At 44.4% G+C, this 20,862-nt stretch overlaps 1 protein-coding gene across 1 annotated transcript in view; it reads left to right on the forward strand.

Moving 5' to 3' along the window:
- LOC144488538 (transcriptional enhancer factor TEF-1-like) overlaps positions 1 to 18,790 on the forward strand; it is a gene marked incomplete at its 5' end in the record, with an annotated part of 33,198 nt that extends 14,408 nt beyond the window's left edge. The window contains 7 exons of the mRNA XM_078206595.1: positions 2,746 to 2,810; positions 9,309 to 9,373; positions 12,596 to 12,729; positions 15,066 to 15,239; positions 16,699 to 16,839; positions 17,303 to 17,455; positions 18,122 to 18,790. Of these exons, the coding sequence (XP_078062721.1) occupies positions 2,746 to 2,810; positions 9,309 to 9,373; positions 12,596 to 12,729; positions 15,066 to 15,239; positions 16,699 to 16,839; positions 17,303 to 17,455; positions 18,122 to 18,235 (846 nt within the window). The remainder of the gene's footprint in view (positions 1 to 2,745; positions 2,811 to 9,308; positions 9,374 to 12,595; positions 12,730 to 15,065; positions 15,240 to 16,698; positions 16,840 to 17,302; positions 17,456 to 18,121) is intronic.
- Between the last annotated feature and the right edge of the window lie 2,072 nt (positions 18,791 to 20,862).

Genomic DNA, 20,862 nt, shown 5'->3' on the forward strand with positions numbered 1-20,862 from the left:
GGCTGGTGAGTCTAGAACCAGGAGACATGGTGTCAGCATAAAGGGCAGGCTATTTGAGACTGAGATGAGGAGGAATTTCTTCAGCCAGAGGATGGTGAATCTTTGGAATCATTGGGCATGATCAAGACAGAAATTGTTAGATTTCTGGAGATGAATGTCATCAGGGGATATGAGGATAGTCCAGGTAGATGAACAGCCGTGATCTAATTGAATTGTGGAGCAGGCGCGATGGGCCGAATAGCCTGCTCCTGTTCGTGTGTTCCTCTCTGGATGGGGAGATATAGTGGTTCAGATGACATATGGGATAATTTCCTTTATTAGCTGAGGTGTAGAGTGTATGAGCAGGGTTGTGCTAAGAATTGTATAAAACACTATTTAGTCCACAGCTAGAGTACTGTATACAGTTCTGGTCAGCACATTACAGGAAGGATGTGATCAAACTAGCGCGGGTACAGAAGAGATTTACACAGGATGCTGCCAGGAATGGCGAATATTAACGACACCTCCCCATCATCTATCTCCTTCATACACAATGGGCGGATTTTACAGCCTTGCTTGTCCCAAAAACGTAAATTCTCCCTCAGTGTACCCGAACAGGCGACTCGAGGATTTTCACAGTAACTTCATTGCAGTGTTAATGTAAGCATACTTGTGACACAAATAAATAAACTTTAAAAAATGGTTTACCCCTCGCCTGCTCTGATTCCCATGGTGGGTGGGATTGTAAAATTCCGGCCTATGCCTCAAATTGTAAATGAAAGTTGCTAGTTGCCTCAGATCTTAAAGCACAGCCTAATGCCTACTTTCTCTGCTCACTCTTTAACCTCAACGTCCACCCGACTATAGGATTAGAACAATAAAACAGCTGGCACTATGAATCTGGAGCTTCCTGAACTTTATCATTTATATGTTGGTAATCAGGCTAATTGTGACACTTGGCTTTATATAACCTGTGTATACTGAGGTTACCTTCAATTTTATAAAGCTTCTATCAAGGTGCCAAAGGGATGCCAAAGGTTGGTTTAGTGACGACAGACTGTATGCAACCTCTTAGAGTCTCAATTCTTCAGTCAGTAGGTAGATGAACATAGAACATAGAACAGTACAGCACAGAACAGGCCCTTCGGCCCACGATGTTGTGCTGAGCTTTATCTGAAACCAAGATCAAGCTGTCCCACTCCCTATCATCCTGGAGTGCTCCATGTGCCTATCCAATAACCGCTTAAATGTTCCTAAAGTGTCTGACTCCACTATCACTGCAGGCAGTCCATTCCACACCCCAACCACTCTCTGCGTAAAGAACCCACCTCTGATATCCTTCCTGTATCTCCCACCACGAACCCTATAGTTATGCCCCCTTGTAATAGCTCCATCCACCCGAGGAAATAGTCTTTGAACGTTCACTCTATCTATCCCCTTCATCATTTTATAAACCTCTATTAAGTCTCCCCTCAGCCTCCTCCGCTCCAGAGAGAACAGCCCTAGCTCCCTCAACCTTTCCTCATAAGACCTACCCTCCAAACCAGGCAGCATCCTGGTAAATCTCCTCTGCACTCTTTCCAGCACTTCCACATCCTTCTTATAGTGAGGTGACCAGAACTGCACACAATATTCCAAATGTGGTCTCACCAAGGTCCTGTACAGTTGCAGCATAACCCCACGGCTCTTAAACTCCAACCCCCTGTTAATAAAAGCTAACACACTATAGGCCTTCTTCACAGCTCTATCCACTTGAGTGGCAACCTTTAGAGATCTGTGGATATGGACCCCAAGATCTCTCTGTTCCTCCACAGTCTTCAGAACCCTACCTTTGACCCTGTAATCCACATTTTAATTAGTCCTACCAAAATGAATCACCTCACATTTATCAGGGTTAAACTCCATTTGCCATTTTTCAGCCCAGCTTTGCATCCTATCTATGTCTCTTTGCAGCCTACAACAGCCCTCCACCTCATCCACTAGTGATGAGTGAGGCTGTGGTTGGCTAGCCTGCTTTAAGTTAAATTAAGTACAAATGTAGGGTGAATTATTCATTCATATCTTCAAAAATCTGGCTCTGTTCCAATCTTGCTGTTCATATATTTCCTGCTTCTCTGTAATAAGATTTACCAGTTGCAAGCAGCTCTCATATACAACAAACTAACCTGCATGTACTTGTTAGCTACACTTTATTCACTTTGTGCTTCAAATGTTCCTGAGAATTAGGTTGGGGCTGTCGGCATGGCGGGGGTTAATAAGGGACACGTTTCCCTAAACCAACACCTGATTCTTTTTCAATGCTTATGTATTGCCTGTGCTGACTTATCTTGAGTTTCTTTCGTAAGCCCAGTTTTGAGTGGGAACTGAGACTTTGTTTCCCCTGTATTGTGTTGAACAACTTTATCACAATTAGTTTTTCTCAGACCTTTCCCTTTGCTAATGAACACAGTTGGATAAACTTTCAGTGCCCGACCATTGAGCAATAATTAGTGGGGACAGGGAAAGGGAGAGTTCAATGTGTGCTGAGTAACAGCGGGTAGATGCGGAAAATGTGTCCAATCTCCTCACCAGACCTTCCTGACTGTGTCTCCCAGGAACCCAAAATCGGCCTATCTTGTGCTTCCATTTACCATCAGACTTGTTGCCGTCCTCTCTGAATTTGCTTTCAACCCAGAATTGATCCTGTAATGGGGATAGAGTTGATATGGAGACTGAGTGACTATTTCCTTCTGTTTATATCTTTATCTGTTTGTTCTCTTTCCACAGACTCCCGAGTTCTTTCAGTTTTGGCCAGGTGCTGTAACTTCAGGAGACGCAAGCTCCTCACCAGAGTAGGTGCAGTTCTAGAGAGCAGAGAGTGGTGGAAGGGTTTCACTCACAATTCCATTACAACCGGACATACAGAATTTTTACAAATGTAGTTCAAGGTTCAGAAAGTTTAGGTTTGTTACATAAATCGTGACACTGGATAGAGGCTGAAATTCACTCGCTGCATTTGAACCTTTTAATGCAGGATTTCTCCCAGTTTACTCTTTGGGACTCTTGTTGAAAGGTTGATTTTGTTTTTCTTTTACCCTTCCTACCTGCCTTCCTTGACTTCCACTAGGGTCCATTTCAGTTGTCAAACATACTCTGTGACCTCCGATGGTGAACTTGGATAGGTTATCCAAGCATGGAGTGTATTGCATTCCTCACCAATATCCACCTGTGTATTTTCTAGCAGGAGTCACTGAGTGGTAATTAGAGGATTTTTCCCTATTCTCATCCAGGGACGCTAAAATCCATCAGGAGTAACACCAATTCTGTGTTATCTGAGTTCATCCCAGAACAAGGAAAAAACTTGTATTGGTCAGTCTCTCATCGGGTTACTTATTGTAGTGAATTGTACCACCTGCTGATTTCATAGAATCATCGTATAATTACAGCACAGACGGGGTTATTTGACTGGGCATGTCAGTGTTAGCTCTCTACAAGAGTGACTCAGTCAGTCTCATTACCCTGAGCTTTCTCAATATCTCTGAAAATGTTATGTCTTCAGGCGTTACCCAATTCCCTTCTGAATGCCTCGATTGAACCTGCGATATTTTCAGATGGCGCATTCCAGATCCTAACTCACATTGCCGTTGGTTCTTTTGCCAATCACTTCAATCAGTGTCCTCTGGTTCTCAACCCGTCTGTCAGTAAAACTAGTTTCCCATCAATTTCTCCCTATCCAGTCTTCTCTAGACCCCTTATGACTTTGAACAGTCTGTCAAATATCCTCTCAACCTTCTCTTGGGAGAACAACCCCAACTTCATAAATCTACCCACTTAATGAAGTTTCTCATCCCTGGAACCATTCCTGTGAATCTTTTCTCCAATACTAGAGGACTGGAGAACAGCTAATGTGGTCCCATTATTTAAGAAAAGGTTGTAGAGACAAGCTAGGGAATAACAGACCAGTGAGTCTCACGTCTGTGGTTGGGAAACTACTGGAGAAGATTCTGAAGGAATCTATCTCCATTCGGAGAGGCAAGGTTTGATCAGGGATAGTCAGCATGGTTTTGTCAGAGGGAAGTCATGCCTAACAAATTTGATTGAATTTGTTGAGCATGTAACCAAGTGTGCGGATGAGGGTAGTGCGGTTGATGTAGTTTACATGGATTTCAGCAAAGCCTTTGACCACATGGGAGACTTATTAAGAGGGCTAATGCACATGGGATACAGGGTGATCTGACAAGGTAGATTCATAATTGGCTTAGCGATAGGAGACAGAGGGTGGTGACAGACGGCTGCTTTATTGACTGGAGTCCAGTGACCAGTGGCGTTCCACAGGGATCCATGCTGGGCCCCCTATCGTTCGTCATTTATATAAATGATATAGATGACTATGTGGGGGATAGGATCAGTAAGTTTGCCGATGATGCAAAGATTGGCCGAGTGGTTAACAGTGAGGTTGAGTGTCTTGGGCTACAGGAAGATATAGACGAGATGGTCAAATGGGCGGATAAGTGTCAAATGGAATTTAACCCTGAAAAGTGTGAGGTGATGCCACTTTGGAAGGAGTAATTTGACAAGGACGTATAATGTGAAAGGTCTGACACTGGGAAGTTCCGAAGAACAAAGGGACCTTGGCGTTTGTCCATAGATCCTGAAGGCAGAAAGGCAGGTTAATAGGGTGGTGAAAAAGCCACATGGCACACTCGTCTTTCTCAATCGGGGTATAGATTACAAAAACAGAGAGGTCATGGTGGAGTTGTATGGAACTTTGGTGAGGCCACAGCTGGAGTACTGTGTGCAGTTCTGGTCGCCAGGTTATAGGAAGGATGTGAACGCACTGGAGGGGGTGCAGAGGAGATTCACCAGGATGCAGCCTGGGATGGAACATTTAAGTTATGAAGAGAGGTTGGATAGGCTTGGATTGTTTTCATTGGAAGAAGTTTAACAACACCAAGTTAAAGTCCAACAGGTTTATTTGGTAGCAAAAGCCAGCAGGGAAGACTAAGGGGTGACCTTATGAGGGGCACGGACAGGGTGGATAGGGAGCAACTGTTCCCCTTAGTTGAAGGATCAGTTACGAGGGAACATAATTTAAAAGTGAGGGGTGGAAGGTTTAGGGGGGATTTGAGGAAAAACGTTTTTGCCCCGAGGGCAGTGACGGTCGGGAATGCGCTGCCTGGGAGGGTGGTGGAGGCGGGATGCCTCACATCCTTTAAAAGTACCTGGTTGAGTACTTGGCACGTCATAACATTCAAGGCTGTGGGCCAAGTGCTGGCAAGTGGGATTAGGAGGGCAGGTCAGGGCATTTAATGCATCGGTGCGGACTCGATGGGCCTAAGGAGAGATTCTGCACTGTAGTATTCTGTGATCCTTCCTAAAATGCAGCGCCCAGACCTGGATGCAGTGCTCCAGTTAAAGCCAAGCCAATGTTTTACTAGTTTTATTATATTTGCTTTGCTGTTATAACCCTGTTGATAAAGCTCAGGATCCTTTATACCTTTTTAATCATTTTCTCAACTTGTCCTAATATTCTCAATGATTTTTGTACATGTATCCAATGTCTCTTTGTCCTTGTGCCCGCTTTAGAATTGTATCCTTTAGTTTTTATTGCTTCCACTTATTTTTCCTCCCAGAATGTATCAGTGTTCATTCGATTTAAACTGACATCCCCCCCATTCCACTAGACTATCGATGTCCTCTTGCAATCTATCACTTTCCTCCTCACAGTTCACAATACATCCTCAAATATTTTTGTCATCTGCACATTTTGAAATTATGCTCTGCAAACCCATGTCTACATTATTAATATAGATCAAGACAAGCAATGATTTTAGCTCTGACTCCTGGGAAACCCCACTCTGTACTTTCCTCCTGTCCAATGAATAACCATTCAAACCACTGATCTCTCCTTCCTACCTTTCATTTTGGCCAACTTCATATCCGTTCTCCGACTCCCTCTTCTATTCTACCGTTTGATCTTTACTGGCAAACTGGGCAGGTGACATTTTACCAAATGACTTTTGGAGCCTCTGTTACCTTGTCAAAACCTCAAGTCAGCTAAGAACGATTTAGAATCATGAAATGGTGATTTGCCTTCAATACATCTGGTCTGTCTTTCCTTAATTAACCTACACTTGTCCAAGTGACTGTTAATTTTGAACCAAATGATCTTTCCTGAAAACTTTCCCACCACTGATTAACACGTAGTTACTCGATTTATCTTAACATCCCCTGCCACCCCCCGGCCAAATTCTCTTCTCTGTCTGTTCATGTCCTGTAATCATTGCCAATGAGAACGGAGAATTTGGCACTCAGCCAAATCTTCATTCACTGCAGGGGGACTGGAGAATCCCAGCTGTGGGCGAGGTTGGAGAATCCGGCCCTGTGTTTGAACAGGAGTGTAACATTTGCAATTCTCCAGTCCTCTGGCAGCTCCCCTGTATCTGAGGGTAGGAAGATTATAGCTAGTTCCTCTGCCATTTCCACTTCCTTCAGTATTCTCAGATGCATCTGGACTGGTCCCTATCGACTTGAGGACAGCCTTTTTGGTACTACCATCCTTTCAATTTTTATCCAATCCAGTATCTCAACTACTCTCTCTTTCACTATGACTTTGGCAGTATCTTCTTCCTTGCTAAAGGCAGACGCAAAGTAAATGTTTAGTGCAAAATACCATGGATTCTGGAAATCTGAAATATAAACAGAAGTGCAAATAGTCAGCAGGTCAGGCAGGTCTGTGGAGAGAAACAGATTAATTTTCTAAGTCAGTGACATTTAGTATGCATTCAGAACCCTCAGCAATGCTTTCTGCTTCCAGGCACATTGTTTTCTTGGTGACAAATCATCCCTATCCCACCTTTCCCAATCCTTTTCCAAAGTCCAAAGATGTGCAGGTTAGGTGGATTGGCCATGCTAAATTGTCTGCTAAAGTGTTGTGGGGGGAGGGGTTCGCTAGGGTAAATGCATGGAGTTGTGGGGATAGGGCACGGTGAGAATTTGGTTGGTGCAGACTCGATGGGCCGAATGGCGTCCCTCTGCATTGTAAGGCTCTATGATTCTTTTACTACTGATGTGCCTACAGAATACTTCTTGGATTCCATGTTATATTAGACACTAACTCTTCTCGTACTCCCTCTTTGCCTCTCGTATTTCTTTTTTCACTTTCCTTCTGAACTTTTTCCATTCAGGCTGGCTTTCTCCTGTACTATCCACCTGGCCTCTGTCGTACACTCTCTCGACCATCCAGAGAGCTGGGCATTCCAACCTCCTCTTTCTCCCTCATTGGAGTGTTTCTCAGCTGCACCGGAATCATTTCCTCATTAAAGGTTGCCCTTCATTCTGTTAAAGCTTTGCCTCCAATTTTGATTCCGATTTACCTCGGACAGATCTATTCTCACTCCACTGAAATTACACAGAACAGGAACACTTTACCTTATTGTAAATCAGAAATCTATCAATCTATACCTTAAACATACTCAATGTCCAGAATTTTCCGGCCATCCATGCCCCGCTGCTGCTGCAAGCAAGGATAGAGAATTTGGCAAGAAATCCCCATTCACTGCAGTGGGACCAGAGAATCCCGCTGGCGTGAACGGCCGGAACATACCGGCCAATAACTGAGCTTCCACACCCTTCTGGGGCAGAGAATTCCAAAGATTCACAACTCCGTGGCTAAAGACATTTCTCCTCGTCTCGGTCCTAAGTGGCTTCTCCCTTATTTTGAAATTGTGCCCCTTGGTTCTAGACTCCCAACCAGGAGAAACATCTTACCTGCAACTACCCTGTCTATTCCCTTTGAGTATTTTTTAGGTTTTATTGAGATCACACCTCATTCTACAAAACTCTAGGGAATACAGGCCCAGTTTGCCCAATCTCTCTTCATAAGACAGTCCTGTCATCCCGGGAACAAGTCTGGTGAGCCTTTGTTGCACTCCCTCTATGGCAATAATATTCTTTCTGAGGTAAGGGGACCAAAACGTCCCACACTACTCCAGGTGCGGTCTAACAAAGCTTCTATACAATTGAAGCAATTCCTTATTACTCCTGTACTCAAATCCACTTGTGATAAGGCTAACATCTGAATGAAATATTTTTACTCTAGATTGCTCCTTATTCTTTTCCACAGCTAACCTAAACTTTTAATACTATGAAGATTATTCCCAACTGATACTTGATTCCCTTGATCCACCACATTCCCCAGTACCAGGATAATCTCTCCCCCTTTGTTGGGTCAGAAACAGGGTGGAATTTTACAGTCCTGCCTGCCACAGGAATTGTAGTGGGCGAGACATGGACTATGCAAAGGTCCGTTGACCTCGGGCGGGATTTTCTGACCTTGGGCGAGCGCGGCTGAAAAATCCTGTCCATACTGTTCAAGAAAATTCTCCGGAACACACTTTAGAAACTCCCTTTCCACCCCTCCCAGCTCTCCAGCCTTTACATTATTGCTATCCCAGTCTGTACCGTTGCTGCTCGATTAGTTTTTGCATTTCTTCTCTGTAATTTCCCTGAATGTTTTCTCCAGTGTATCTTTCCTGGTAGTTGATGACCTACAGCACGCACTCAGAAGTGATGGTGCCTCCTCTTGTTCCTTAACACTAACCCGATAGATTCTGTACTTGATCCTTCCAGCATCGTAATATTTGCTGTCATAAGTACTGCCACCTCTCCCCTTCCTTCCCCGTGTATCCAGAAATATTTAGAATCGTTCTGTCCTTTTATGAGTCAAGTCTCTGATTGCTACAACATTCCCAAACAGCTATTTGCACCTGTAGTTTGCCAGCCATATATTCAATACCTTTTTACATATATATATATATATATATATATATGTAAAAATATATATATACATATTATATCCTAAACTTAATGCATCTTACTCTGACCTCACCTGATAGCTTTTCTGTTTCTTATTCTTGTACATTGTTCCTTTGTGCATCCTCTTTAAATAAATCGACTGCACAGATTTTAGATCAAGCTGCTGGGTCTCAGAGCGCAGGTTCACAGTGAACGGTCTTGTGTTTGTTCTGCTTTTCACTTAGTTTCTGCTTCATCTGTGCTGTATGGGGGACACTGACCAGAACCTCATTCCAAAGGAGAGTCCTGCTGTCCTGTTTGTGTTTCTTGCTGACTGACTTTGTCGGAGGAAAGTTAGCTTCAGGGGTTTGAAGTTCCAACTAAAAGTTTCATCAAAGAGCCTGAGTAAAATTCCTCTTTTATGATGAGCTGCTGTCCAAGGAAAGAGGTCCACATGTGATAGGAGTGACAGTTTTCACAGGAAGCTCTGCTGAGTGATGGACACTGTTTGCTGTCATTATTTTTCTTAATGAACACGTGCCTTTACCTTGCAGTGTGAAACCCTTCATTGAACAACCATTCACTGTTCAGCCAAGTGTCAGCCGTGCTGCAATCCTGGGTAAGAACATTTTCCCTTTCTGGCATTGAGCAGTCTTGATTTGGGTTTGGCGCTGTGTGGTGTTCTAGATGTACAATGTTGGGTTGATGGCGCTGTGTGGTGTTCTAGATGTACAATGTTGGGTTGATGGCGCTGTGTGGTGTTCTAGATGTACAATGTTGGGTTGATGGCGCTGTGTGGTGTTCTAGATGTACAATGTTGGGTTGATGGCGCTGTGTGGTGTTCTAGATGTACAATGTTGGGTTGATGGCGCTGTGTGGTGTTCTAGATGTATAATGTTGGGTTGATGTTGGCACTATGTGGTGTTGTAGATGTACAATGTTGGTGTTGATGTTGGCACTGTGTGGTGTTCTAGATGTACAATGTTGTGTTGATGGCACTGTGTGGTGACCCAGCTGGTCACGAATGTTTCCTAGATGTTTGGCTGATTCATTGAGGCAAATTGTCAGCAGTTAGCTCAGGTAAATTAACTCGGTACATTATCCAAATTGCCTTTGTTCTGAGAAAAATCACAGCATGATGGCAGTTCCTTACTAACAGTTGTGCTCTGGCTGGTTCCCCAAGTGTAATGCAGGAGTTTCTGGAAGAGTGTATAATCCTGGGCTCTGATGATAGACATGATGTGTAGATGCCGGCGTTGGACTGGGGTAAACACAGTTAGAAGTCTCACAACACCAGGTTAAAGTCCAACAGGTTTATTTGGTAGCAAAAGCCACAAGCTTTCGGAACAGGCTGTTCCTACGTCAGGTGGGTGGGAGTTCTGATCACAAACAGGGCACAAAGACACAAACTCAATTTAAATGAATAATGATTGGAATGTGAGTCTTTACAGCTAATCAAGTCTTAAAGGTACAGACAATGTGAGTGGAGGGAGCATTAAGCACAGGTTAAAGAGATGTGTATTGTCTCCAGACAGGACAGCTAGTGAGATTTTGCACATCCAGGCAGGTTGTGGGGGTTACAGATAGTGTGACATGAACCCAATATCCCGGTTGAGGCCATCCTCATGTGTATGGAACCTGGCTATCAGTCTCTGCTCAGCGACTCTGCGCTGTCATGTGTCATGAAGGCCGCCTTGGAGAACGCTTACCCGGAGATCAGAGGCTGAATGCCCGTGACCGCTGAAGTGCTCCAAGTCTTAGAACATAGAACATAGAAAGCCACAGCACAAACAGGCCCTTCAGCCCACAAGTTGCGCCGATCATATCCCTACCTCTAGGCCTATCTATAGCCCTCAATCCCATTAAATCACATGTACTCATCCAGAAGTCTCTTAAAAGACCCCAACGAGTTTGCCTCCACCACCACCAAAGTCAGCCGATTCCACTCACCCACCACCCTCTGAGTGAAAAACTTACCCCTGACATCTCCTCTGTACCTACCCCCCAGCACCTTAAACCTGTGTCCTCTCGTAGCAACCATTTCAGCCCTTGGAAATAGCCTCTGAGAGTCTACCCTATCCAGACCTCTCAACATCTTGTAAACCTCTATCAGGTCACCTCTCATCCTTCGTCTCTCCAGGGAGAAGAGACCAATCTCCCTCAACCTATCCTCATAAGGCATGCCCCCCAATCCAGGCAACATCCTTGTAAATCTCCTCTGCACCCTTTCAATGGCTTCAACATCTTTCCTGTAATGAGGTGACCAGAACTGCGCGCAGTACTCCAAGTGGGGTCTAACCAGGGTCCTATAAAGCTGCAGCATTATCTCCCGACTCCTAAACTCAATCCCTCGATTAATGAAGGCTAGTACGCCGTACGCCTTCTTGACCGCATCCTCCACCTGCGAGGCCGATTTAAGAGTCCTATGGACCCGGACCCCAAGGTCCTTCTGATCCTCTACACTGCTAAGAATGGTACCCTTCATATTATACTGCTGCTTCATCCCATTGGATCTGCCAAAATGGATCACTACACACTTATCCGGGTTGAAGTCCATCTGCCACTTCTCCGCCCAGTCTTGCATTCTATCTATGTCTCGCTGCAACTTCTGACATCCCTCCAAACTATCCACAACACCACCTACCTTGGTGTCGTCAGCAAACTTACCAACCCATCCCTCCACTTCCTCATCCAGGTCATTTATGAAAATGACAAACAGCAAGGGTCCCAGAACAGATCCCTGGGGCACTCCACTGGTCACTGACCTCCATGCAGAGAAAGACCCCTCCACAGCCACTCTCTGCCTTCTGCAGGCAAGCCAGTTCTGGATCCACAAGGCAACAGCCCCTTGGATCCCATGCCCTCTCACTTTCTCAAGAAGTCTTGCATGGGGGACCTTATCGAACGCCTTGCTGAAGTCCATATAGACCACATCCACCGCTCTTCCTTCGTCAATGTGTTTGGTCACATTTTCAAAGAACTCAACCAGGCTCGTAAGGCACGACCTGCCCTTGACAAAGCCGTGCTGACTACTTTTGATCATACTAAACTTCTCTAGATGATCATAAATCCTGTCTCTCAGGATCCTCTCCATCAACTTACCAACCACTGAGGTTAGACTCACCGGTCGGTAATTTCCCGGGCTGTCCCTGTTCCCTTTCTTGAATATAGGGACCACATCTGCAATCCTCCAATCCTCCGGAACCTCTCCCGTCTCCATCGACGATGCAAAGATCATCGCCAAAGGCTCCGCAATCTCCTCCCTCGCCTCCCTCTTGCCTGGTGATTGTCGAGTGGTGTTCATTCATCCGTTGTGGTAGCGTCTGCATGGATGTCCCGAGGCATGGTACATTGGGGAAACCATGCAGACGCTACGACAACGGATGAATGAACACCGCTCGACAATCACCAGGCAAGTCTGTTCTCTTCCTGTTGGGGAGCACTTCAGCAGTCACAGGCATTCAGCCTCTGATCTTCAGGTAAGCGTTCTCCAAGGCGGCCTTCACGACACACTACAACGCAGAATCGCTGAGCACAGACTGATAGCCAGGTTCCGCACACATGAGGATGGCCTCAACCGGGATATTGGGTTCATGTCACACTATCTGTAACTCACATTGCAATCATTATTCATTTAAATTGAGTTTGTGTCTTTGTGCCCTGTTTGTGATCAGAACTCCCACCCCCCTGATGAAGGAACAGCCTGTTCCAAAAGCTTGTGGCTTTTGCTACCAAATAAACCTGTTGGACTTTAACCTGGTGTTGTTAGACTTCTTAATCTGATGATAGAGCCATTGGACACATGAATGAATAGATTTGAAGCTGTGATTCTCCCATCCAGGGTATGACGGTGCTCATGTTGGCCTCTCGCCAGTCACTTCTCATCCAGCCTGGCAGGGTCGCTGCATTGGAACTCCAAAAATCCGGCTTGTGGAATTCTCAGCTTTTATGGAACAGCAAAGGGATCTGGAAACTGTAAGTAGGAGTCGCGGTTAGACTTTCAACATTGAAAACTGGGGTCACTGAGTTTCATGATATGGTGGAATTAGTATTGAAACAGCTCATGGCAACGCCTAGGCTTGGGAGGTGCACAGAATTCCCCTCGGAGAGAAAAAGTTCCTCATCATCCCCTTATTCTGAAGCTGTGCTAGTTCTAAATTCCCCCACAAGGGGGAACATCTCCTCAGCATCTACTCTGTCGAGCCCCCTTTAAGACCCTAGGATGCAAGCATTAGGCCTTCATTTGGTCCAGGGATTTGTCAGCCATAAGATCCATTAATGTTGCACTAATTTTTGTCCAGCGATCATAATTGTTCCAAATTCCTCCCTCCCTTTTGCATCCTGATTTTCTACTATTCTGGGGATACTTTTACAAAATACTTGTTAAAAGCCTAGTTTCCCATTAATTTCGCTGCCCCTCCCTCTAAGGGACCAATGTTCCATTTAGCTACTCTCTTCCTTTGTATATACTTGTAGCAGCTCTTGATGACTGTTTCTACATTTCTTGCTAGTTTTCTCTCCAATTTTTCCCTTGATTTTTATTTTTTAAACTCCTCCTTTGCCAATTTCAAAAACTTTCTCAATCTTCTGGCCTGTTACTGGTGTTCCCAGCATTTTAATTTCATACCATTCTTAATGTCCTTAATTAGCCACAGATGGTGCATCTTTCTGGTGGAGTCTTTCTTCCTCAGTGGAATATATCTTTGTTGAGTATAGAGTCATAGAAACCCTACAGTGCAGAAAGAGGCCATTTGGCCCATCAAGTCTGCACCAACCACAATCCCACCCAGGCCCTACCCCCATATCCCTACATATTTACCCACTAATCCCTCTAACCTACGCATCTCAGGACACTAAGAGGCAATTTTAGCATGGCCAATCAACCTAACCCGCACATCATTGGACTGTGGGAGGAAACCGGAGCACCCGGAGGAAACCCACGCAGACACGAGGAGAATGTGCAAACTCCACACAGACAGTGACCCAAGCCGGGAATCGAACCCAGGTCCCTGGAGCTGTGAAGCAGCAGTGCTAACCACTGTGTTACCGTGCCACCCCATAGAGGTTTATAGCATGAAAACAAGCCCTTCGGCCCAACCTATCCGTGCCGCCCTTTTATTAACCACTAAGCTAGTCCCAATTGCCCGAGTTTGGCCCATATCCCTCTATACCCATCTTACCCTTGTACTACTACCTCTGGCAGCTCATTCCAGACACCATCCACTGTGTGAAAAAATTGCCCCTCTGGACCCTTTTGTATCTATCCTCTCACTGTAAACCTATGGCCTCTAGTTTTAGACTCCCCTATCTTGGGGAAAAGATGTTGACTATCTCGCTGATCTATGCTCTTCATTATTTTATAGACCTCTATAAGATCACCCCTCAGCCTCCTACGTTCCAGAAAAAAAAGTCCCAATCTATCCAGCCTCTCCTTATAACTCCAACCATAAGTCCCGGTAGCATCCTAGTAAATCTTTTCTGCACCCTTTCTAGTTTAATAATATCCTTTCTATAATAGGGTGACCAGAACTGTACACAGTATTCCAAGTGTGGCTTTATCAATGTCTTGTATAACTTCAACAATGTGTTCCAGCTCCTGTATTCAATAGTTATAAAATATCTTCTTAACTATCTGCCACTGCTTCTGTAGCATCTTTATCTTTTACCCAGTCCACTTAGCCAAATCTGTATTTATATCCTTGGAATTGTCTTTATTTAAGTTTTAACACTAGTTTTGGACCCAAATTTCTCACCTATGTAGTGCATGTGACATTTACATCTCAATAGAATTGTAACCATTCCAGATATTTCAAGTTAGGTTACAAGTTTCTCGAAACTCTGAAGAAGTCAAACGGACTCAAAACATTAACTCTGTTTCTCTCTCCAGAGATGCTGCCCGACCTGCTGAATCTTTCCAGTGTTTTTGTTTTTATTTCTGGCCTTGGGTTGAGTACCTCAGCGTTTTCCGAATGTAATCTGCTAGATTCTGCCCTGTTTCTGAGGGAGTCCAAAGATGTGCGGGTTAGGTTGATTGGCCAGGTTAAAAAATTGCCCCTTAGAGTCCTGGGATGTGTAGGTTAGAGGGATTAGCGGGTAAAATATGTGGGGGTAGGGCCTGGGTGGGATTGTGGTCGGTGCAGACTCGATGGGCTGAATGGCCTCCTTCTGCACTGTAGGGTTTCTATGATTTCTATGACTCGTCTCCCAAGCTGCTTACTACTTAATTGTAGCTAAATTTACCTAGTTGTGTCTCACTAAAATGTATAATTTGGGATGGTCAAACACCTGCATTTTCTGATTTTCCCTCGCAGTACAATAAACATCTCTTTGTTCACATCGGCCAGTCCAGTCCATCCTACAACGAAGCTCTACTTGAATCAGTCGACATTCACCAAATCTATGATAAATTTCCGGAGAAGAAAGGGGGACTGAAGGAGCTGTTTGAGAAAGGACCACCCAATACCTTCTTCCTGGTAAAATTCTGGGTCAGTAAAAATGAGCAGGAGGATTTGAGCCGTGGTCTTCACAGTCGTGCATTTACTTAAATCCAAATAACTGATCATTTACAGAGCTATTGAGCTTGAATCGGGTGTGGAAGACTGATAGAGTAATACCATAAGACATAGGAGCAGAATTAGGCCACTCAGCCCATCAAATCTGCTCCCCCATTCAATCATGGCTGATATTTTTCTCATCCCCATTCTCCTGCCTTTTTCCCATAACCCCTGATCCCCTTATAGAACCATAGAACCATAGAAAATTACAGCTCAGAAACAGGCCTTTTGGCCTTCTTGTCTGTGCCGAACCATTTTATGCCTAGTCCCACTGACCTGCACTTGGACCATATCCCTCCACACCCCTCTCATCCATGAACCCGTCCAAGTTTTTCTTAAATGTTAAAAGTGACCCCGCATTTACCACTTTATCCGGCAGCTCATTCCACACTCCCACCACTCTCTGCGTGAAGAAGCCCCCCTAATATTCCCTTTAAACTTTTCTCCTTTCACCCTTAACCCATGCCCTCTGGTTTTTTTCTCCCCTAGCCTCAGCGGAAAAAGCCTGCTTGCATTCACTCTATCTATACCCATCAAAATCTTATACACCTCTATCAAACCTCCCCTCAATCTTCTACGCTCCAGGGAATAAAGTCCCAACCTATTCAATCTCTCTCTGTAACTCAGCTTCTCAAGTCCCGGCAACATCCTTGTGAACCTTCTCTGCACTCTTTCAATCTTATTTACATCCTTCCTGTAGCTAGGTGACCAAAACTGTACACAATACTCCAAATTCGGCCTCACCAATGCCTTATATAACCTTACCATAACACTCCAACTTTTATACTCGATACTCCGATTTATAAAGGCCAATGTACCAAAGGCACTCTTTACGACCCTATCCACCTGTGACGTCACTTTTAGGGAATTCTGTACCTGTATTCCCAGATCCCTCTGTTCAACTGCACTCTTCAGAGTCCTACCATTTACCCTGTACGTTCTTCTTTGGTTTGTCCTTCCAAAGTGCAATATCTCACACTTGTCTGCGTTAAATTCCATTTGCCATTTTTCAGCCCATTTTTCTAGTTGGTCCAAATCCCTCTGCAAGCTTTGAAAACCTTCCTCACTGTCCACTACACCTCCAATCTTTGTATCATCAGCAAACTTGCTGATCCAATTTACCACATTATCATCCAGATCATTGATATAGATGACAAACAACAATGGACCCAACACCGATCCCTGCGGCAAACTAATATATGAATCAAAAACCTATCTGTCTCTGTCTTAGAGTAGAGTAAACCTTTCCAAAGTCAGTGATCACAAAGAGCTCTGGTCAGAGTGATAAGAAAGAAATGACAAACTGCCATAATCAAAGCAGAGGAGAGGAAATGTGTTTCGTTTACATTTGAATCTGATGAAACATGACTATTTTGTTCTGTTTTTGTAGGCTGATCTTAGTATCAATATCCAAGATGAAACAGGCATGTTCTACGGAGTAACCAGCCAGTATGAAAGCACAGAGCACATGACCATCACCTGCTCCTCTAAGGTCTGCTCTTTTGGGAAGCAAGTCGTAGAAAAGGTTGAAGTGAGTCCATTTTTACTTAGATTTGGCAGGATCCAGGTAGAAATGTTACTGTTCTGCATTAGTGTGTTTCTGCACAGTTCATAGCCCTGTGAACACTCTCTAATCTACCTTTGGAACACACCAGTAAGCTACCCCTGTGATCATACCTTAGTCCCACCTGTAACCAGTGTCACAGTTGGAACACAGAGACCACAGCTCTGGACCTGTTAATCAAAATTGTTGGGTCTGTGCTCTCTCGCAGAGCTGTCTTTCTCCATTATGTGGGTGGCAGCAAAAGGTTCTCTCAATATTTTTAACTGAGTTTATCCTGCTGGGTATATTGTGGTTTTGTTATTTCTGTTTTCTTCCCTTGATTTGTTGAAGCTAGGTACAAACGTTGCTCTTCTCTGTTACGGATGTTTTTATTTCCATCTTTACAGCCTCAATTCTCTATGTGAAAAAAGTCTTTATTTTCCTTTCTCAGACAGAATATGCTCGATTTGAGAATGGCCGCTTTCTGTATCGAATCCACCGATCTCCAATGTGTGAATATCTGATCAACTTCATCCACAAACTGAAGCAGCTCCCAGAAAAATACATGATGAATAGTGTCTTGGAGAATTTCACCATTCTGCAGGTATGATTGTTGAGGATTATTGAAATTAAGAAGTTTATTTATTTATTGCATCTGCACAGTTACCTGATTTTTCTCCTGTGTTTGATTTTCTTTTTCTATTTCGAGTGATTATTCATCACGATCATTGTGCATTAATTCGCTTCAGTAGCCGTTTGTGATCATATATTCCATCATTTTAATAATCCTTTATCTGGAATGTTACGCCTTTTGTTATTAATCCTGAATATTTATGTCCTTGGTACGAGTTCATTAACCTGGAGAAATAATATTTCAGTTTGCTTTCTAAATGTTGAATGCTTAAATATTGCATTAACTTTCTCTGCTGTGTATTGCTCTAATTCTGGAGTGAATCTACACCCCACCTTCTCCATGAGCCCTGTACCCCATGTCCAAAGCTGCACGCAGTGTTCTCACTAACCAATACCTTCTACACATTCACCATCAACTTGCGTTTCACTCAAAATGTAGAAGCCGGCAGAACCTTTCTTTCCACCTCTGATTCTGCTTTTATAGGGTCTGTGCTGAGCACCCCATTGCTGACTTTTTCATTGTCTGTTTCCCTCTCTGTTTGACTCTATAACCCAGTGTTCTGCGGTTCTCTCTGTCTGGAACTCTGTTTGCTTTCTATTTGATTTTTTTATCCTGATATTCTTTGATCCTTTCCAGGTGGTGACCAACAGAGAGACACAGGAACTGCTTTTGTGTGTTGCGTATGTTTTTGAAGTCTCGACCAGTGAACATGGAGCTCAGCATCACATATACAGGCTCGTGAAAGACTAGGTCAAAGCCTTGCTCTCAAATTCGAACATAAGCACCTGGACGGAAAGTCTGGATCGGTTTGTGGTGCTACCTCTTCTCAATGCACCATTCTGAAATGTCACTCACTGGAAACTCAAACAGGTCTCATTGAGGCACGATTTCTGTACAATACTAAAAACATCCAGTGGCTGGGTTTGCAGTGGCAGCCGCTGTATCGAGGGTCTCTCGGAGGTTCTCCAGTGCTCCAGTGAAAATGACAACAAGTTTGTTTTAAGCAAATTATAACCTTAATTTAATTTGGTTGAGGGAGGGGCCCAGGAGCTGGGTATTTGTGTTACATCCTAAGGTCATTCAGGTCAGTTGGCATCTGTTGTTATTAAATGTTCCTTTTATCTTGGTTACTGATTAGTATCACCCAGTTAAAACAAACTGAGAGAGAATTCCTGAGCCTATTGAAGCAGAAGATTAAGTTGCCATTCACCTTTCTGTAATGGCTGAAGCGTGTGTTCTGACTTGTCCGCACTCGCAAGTGGATTGGGAACGGTAAATAAATCCTCTGAAAGTGATTTTTCCCAACCTGTATCAACCTCATTCATTAGGAACCAGACACCTTCCTACCTGCCTGACGTGCACCCAGGTGACAAACACTTGAATATAAATGTAGATATATAACTTACTAGAGTCATAGAGGTTATAGCATGGAAACAAGCCCTTCGGCCCAACCTATTCATGCCGCCCTTTTATTAACCCCTAAGCGAGTCCCAATTGCCCGTGTTTGGCCCATATCCCTCTATAGCCATCTTACGCATGTAACTCGAAATGCTTTTTAAAAGACAAAATTATACCCGCCTCTACTACTGCCTCTGGCAGCTTGTTCCAGACACTCACCGCCCTCTGTGAAAAAATTGCTCCTCTGGATCCTTTTGTATCTCACCTCTCTCACCTTAAACCTATGCCCTCTAGGTTTAGACTCCTCTACCTTTGAGAGATCTAGCTGATCTATTCCCCTCGTTATTTATTTATAAGATCACCCCTAAGTCTCCTACGCTCCAGGGAAAAAAGTCCCAGTCTATCCAGCCTCTCATAACTCAATCCATCAAGTCCCAATAGCATCCGAGTAAATCTTTTCTGCACTCTTTCTAGTTTAATAATATCCTTTCTATAATATTGATCCACTGGAGCAAGCTGAGAGGGGTGATTGAAAAGCAGCAGTGCTGGTAAGAGATTAATTGGATTAATTGAATTGTTTATTTATTTAATTAGTCAGCTAGTGTGTGTATTTTTTTGGCCTTTACTTTAACAGCAGTTTTTCAAGTTTAAAGTGAAAACTAGAAGTGGGCAGCAAAGGAGTCTGGGAAGGGTTTTTATTTTAACTTTAAAAGTCAGTTACCTGGGTGGTTCCCCCTCAGTAGTAGTTTTTTTTTCTCTCGGGCCCCTAGCCCTATAAATTGGTGCAGAGGAGATACTCGATCCTCTACACTGGTAGAGGATCCCACCCTTCCATCCTCCTCTAACCTAATTATAAGTGTGGGGAAGTTTTTTTTGTTTTCTTTTTTTCTTGCTGGTAATGGCTTCAGGGATGGCAGTTCAGGCAGTATGCTGCATCTCCTGTGGGATGTATGTGGTGAGGAAATCCAGTAGTGTTTCAGGAGATTTTAGTTGTAAGAAGTGCATTAGATTGCAGCTTCTGGAGGAGCGTGTAAAGGAGCTGGAGGGGGAGGTAGAGGAACTCCGCATAATTCGGGAGGCGGAGGTGGAAGTTGATAGGAGTTATAGAGAAATAGTAACTCCTAGAAATGAGGCTTGGGTCAATGCCAGGAGGAGGGGTAAGAAGCAATCGGGAAGACAATCCCCTGGGGCGGTTCCCCTCCATAATAGGTTTTCGGTGCTGGAGGCTACAGTTGAGGAGGAATCAACTGAGCATAGAGAGCAGATCTCTGGGGGTGAGCCGAGTGAGAAAGCTCAGGTGGTTAGGGGCTGTAAAAGACTGGGCCTTGTGATTGGGGACTCCACAATTAAGGGGACAGATAGGAGGGTCGGAACTAAAGGTAGGGACTCAGGGTTGGTGTGTTGCCTACCAGGGGCTGGGGTCCGGGATGTGTCTGACAGGGTATTCAGGACTCTTAGGGGGGAGGGAGATAAACCACAAGTTATTGTACATGTGGGGACACACGACATAGGGAGGATAGGGGAAGGGGATATTAGGCAGGGATTTATGGAGTTGGGGTGGAAACTAAAGGCCAAGACTGACAGAGTGGTTATCTCTGGACTCTTGCCTGTACCACGGGATAGTTTAGAGAGGAATAGGGAGAGGGAAGGTTTGAATTCATGGCTGAGGGGATGGTGCAGGAGGGAGGGGTTCAGGTACTTAAGCAATTGGGGCTCGTACTGGGGAAGGTGTGACCTCTATGAGAAGGATGGTCTACACCTTAATCAGAAGGGGACCAATATCCTGGGGGGTAAATTTGCTAAGGCCATGCAGGGAGGTTTAAACTGATTCGGGGGGGGGGAGGGATCCTGAGTAGTGGGGCTGAAAGTGAGGGATGCATGGATGGGGACTGCAATGCACGGCATTGCAGAGGTGGGGTGGAGCAGGGTTTGAAATGTGTATACTTCAATGCCAGGAGTATTCGCAATAAAGTGGGTGA

Source organism: Mustelus asterias, unplaced genomic scaffold (genome assembly GCF_964213995.1).
Source record: "Mustelus asterias unplaced genomic scaffold, sMusAst1.hap1.1 HAP1_SCAFFOLD_1644, whole genome shotgun sequence".
Lineage (NCBI taxonomy): Eukaryota > Metazoa > Chordata > Chondrichthyes > Carcharhiniformes > Triakidae > Mustelus > Mustelus asterias.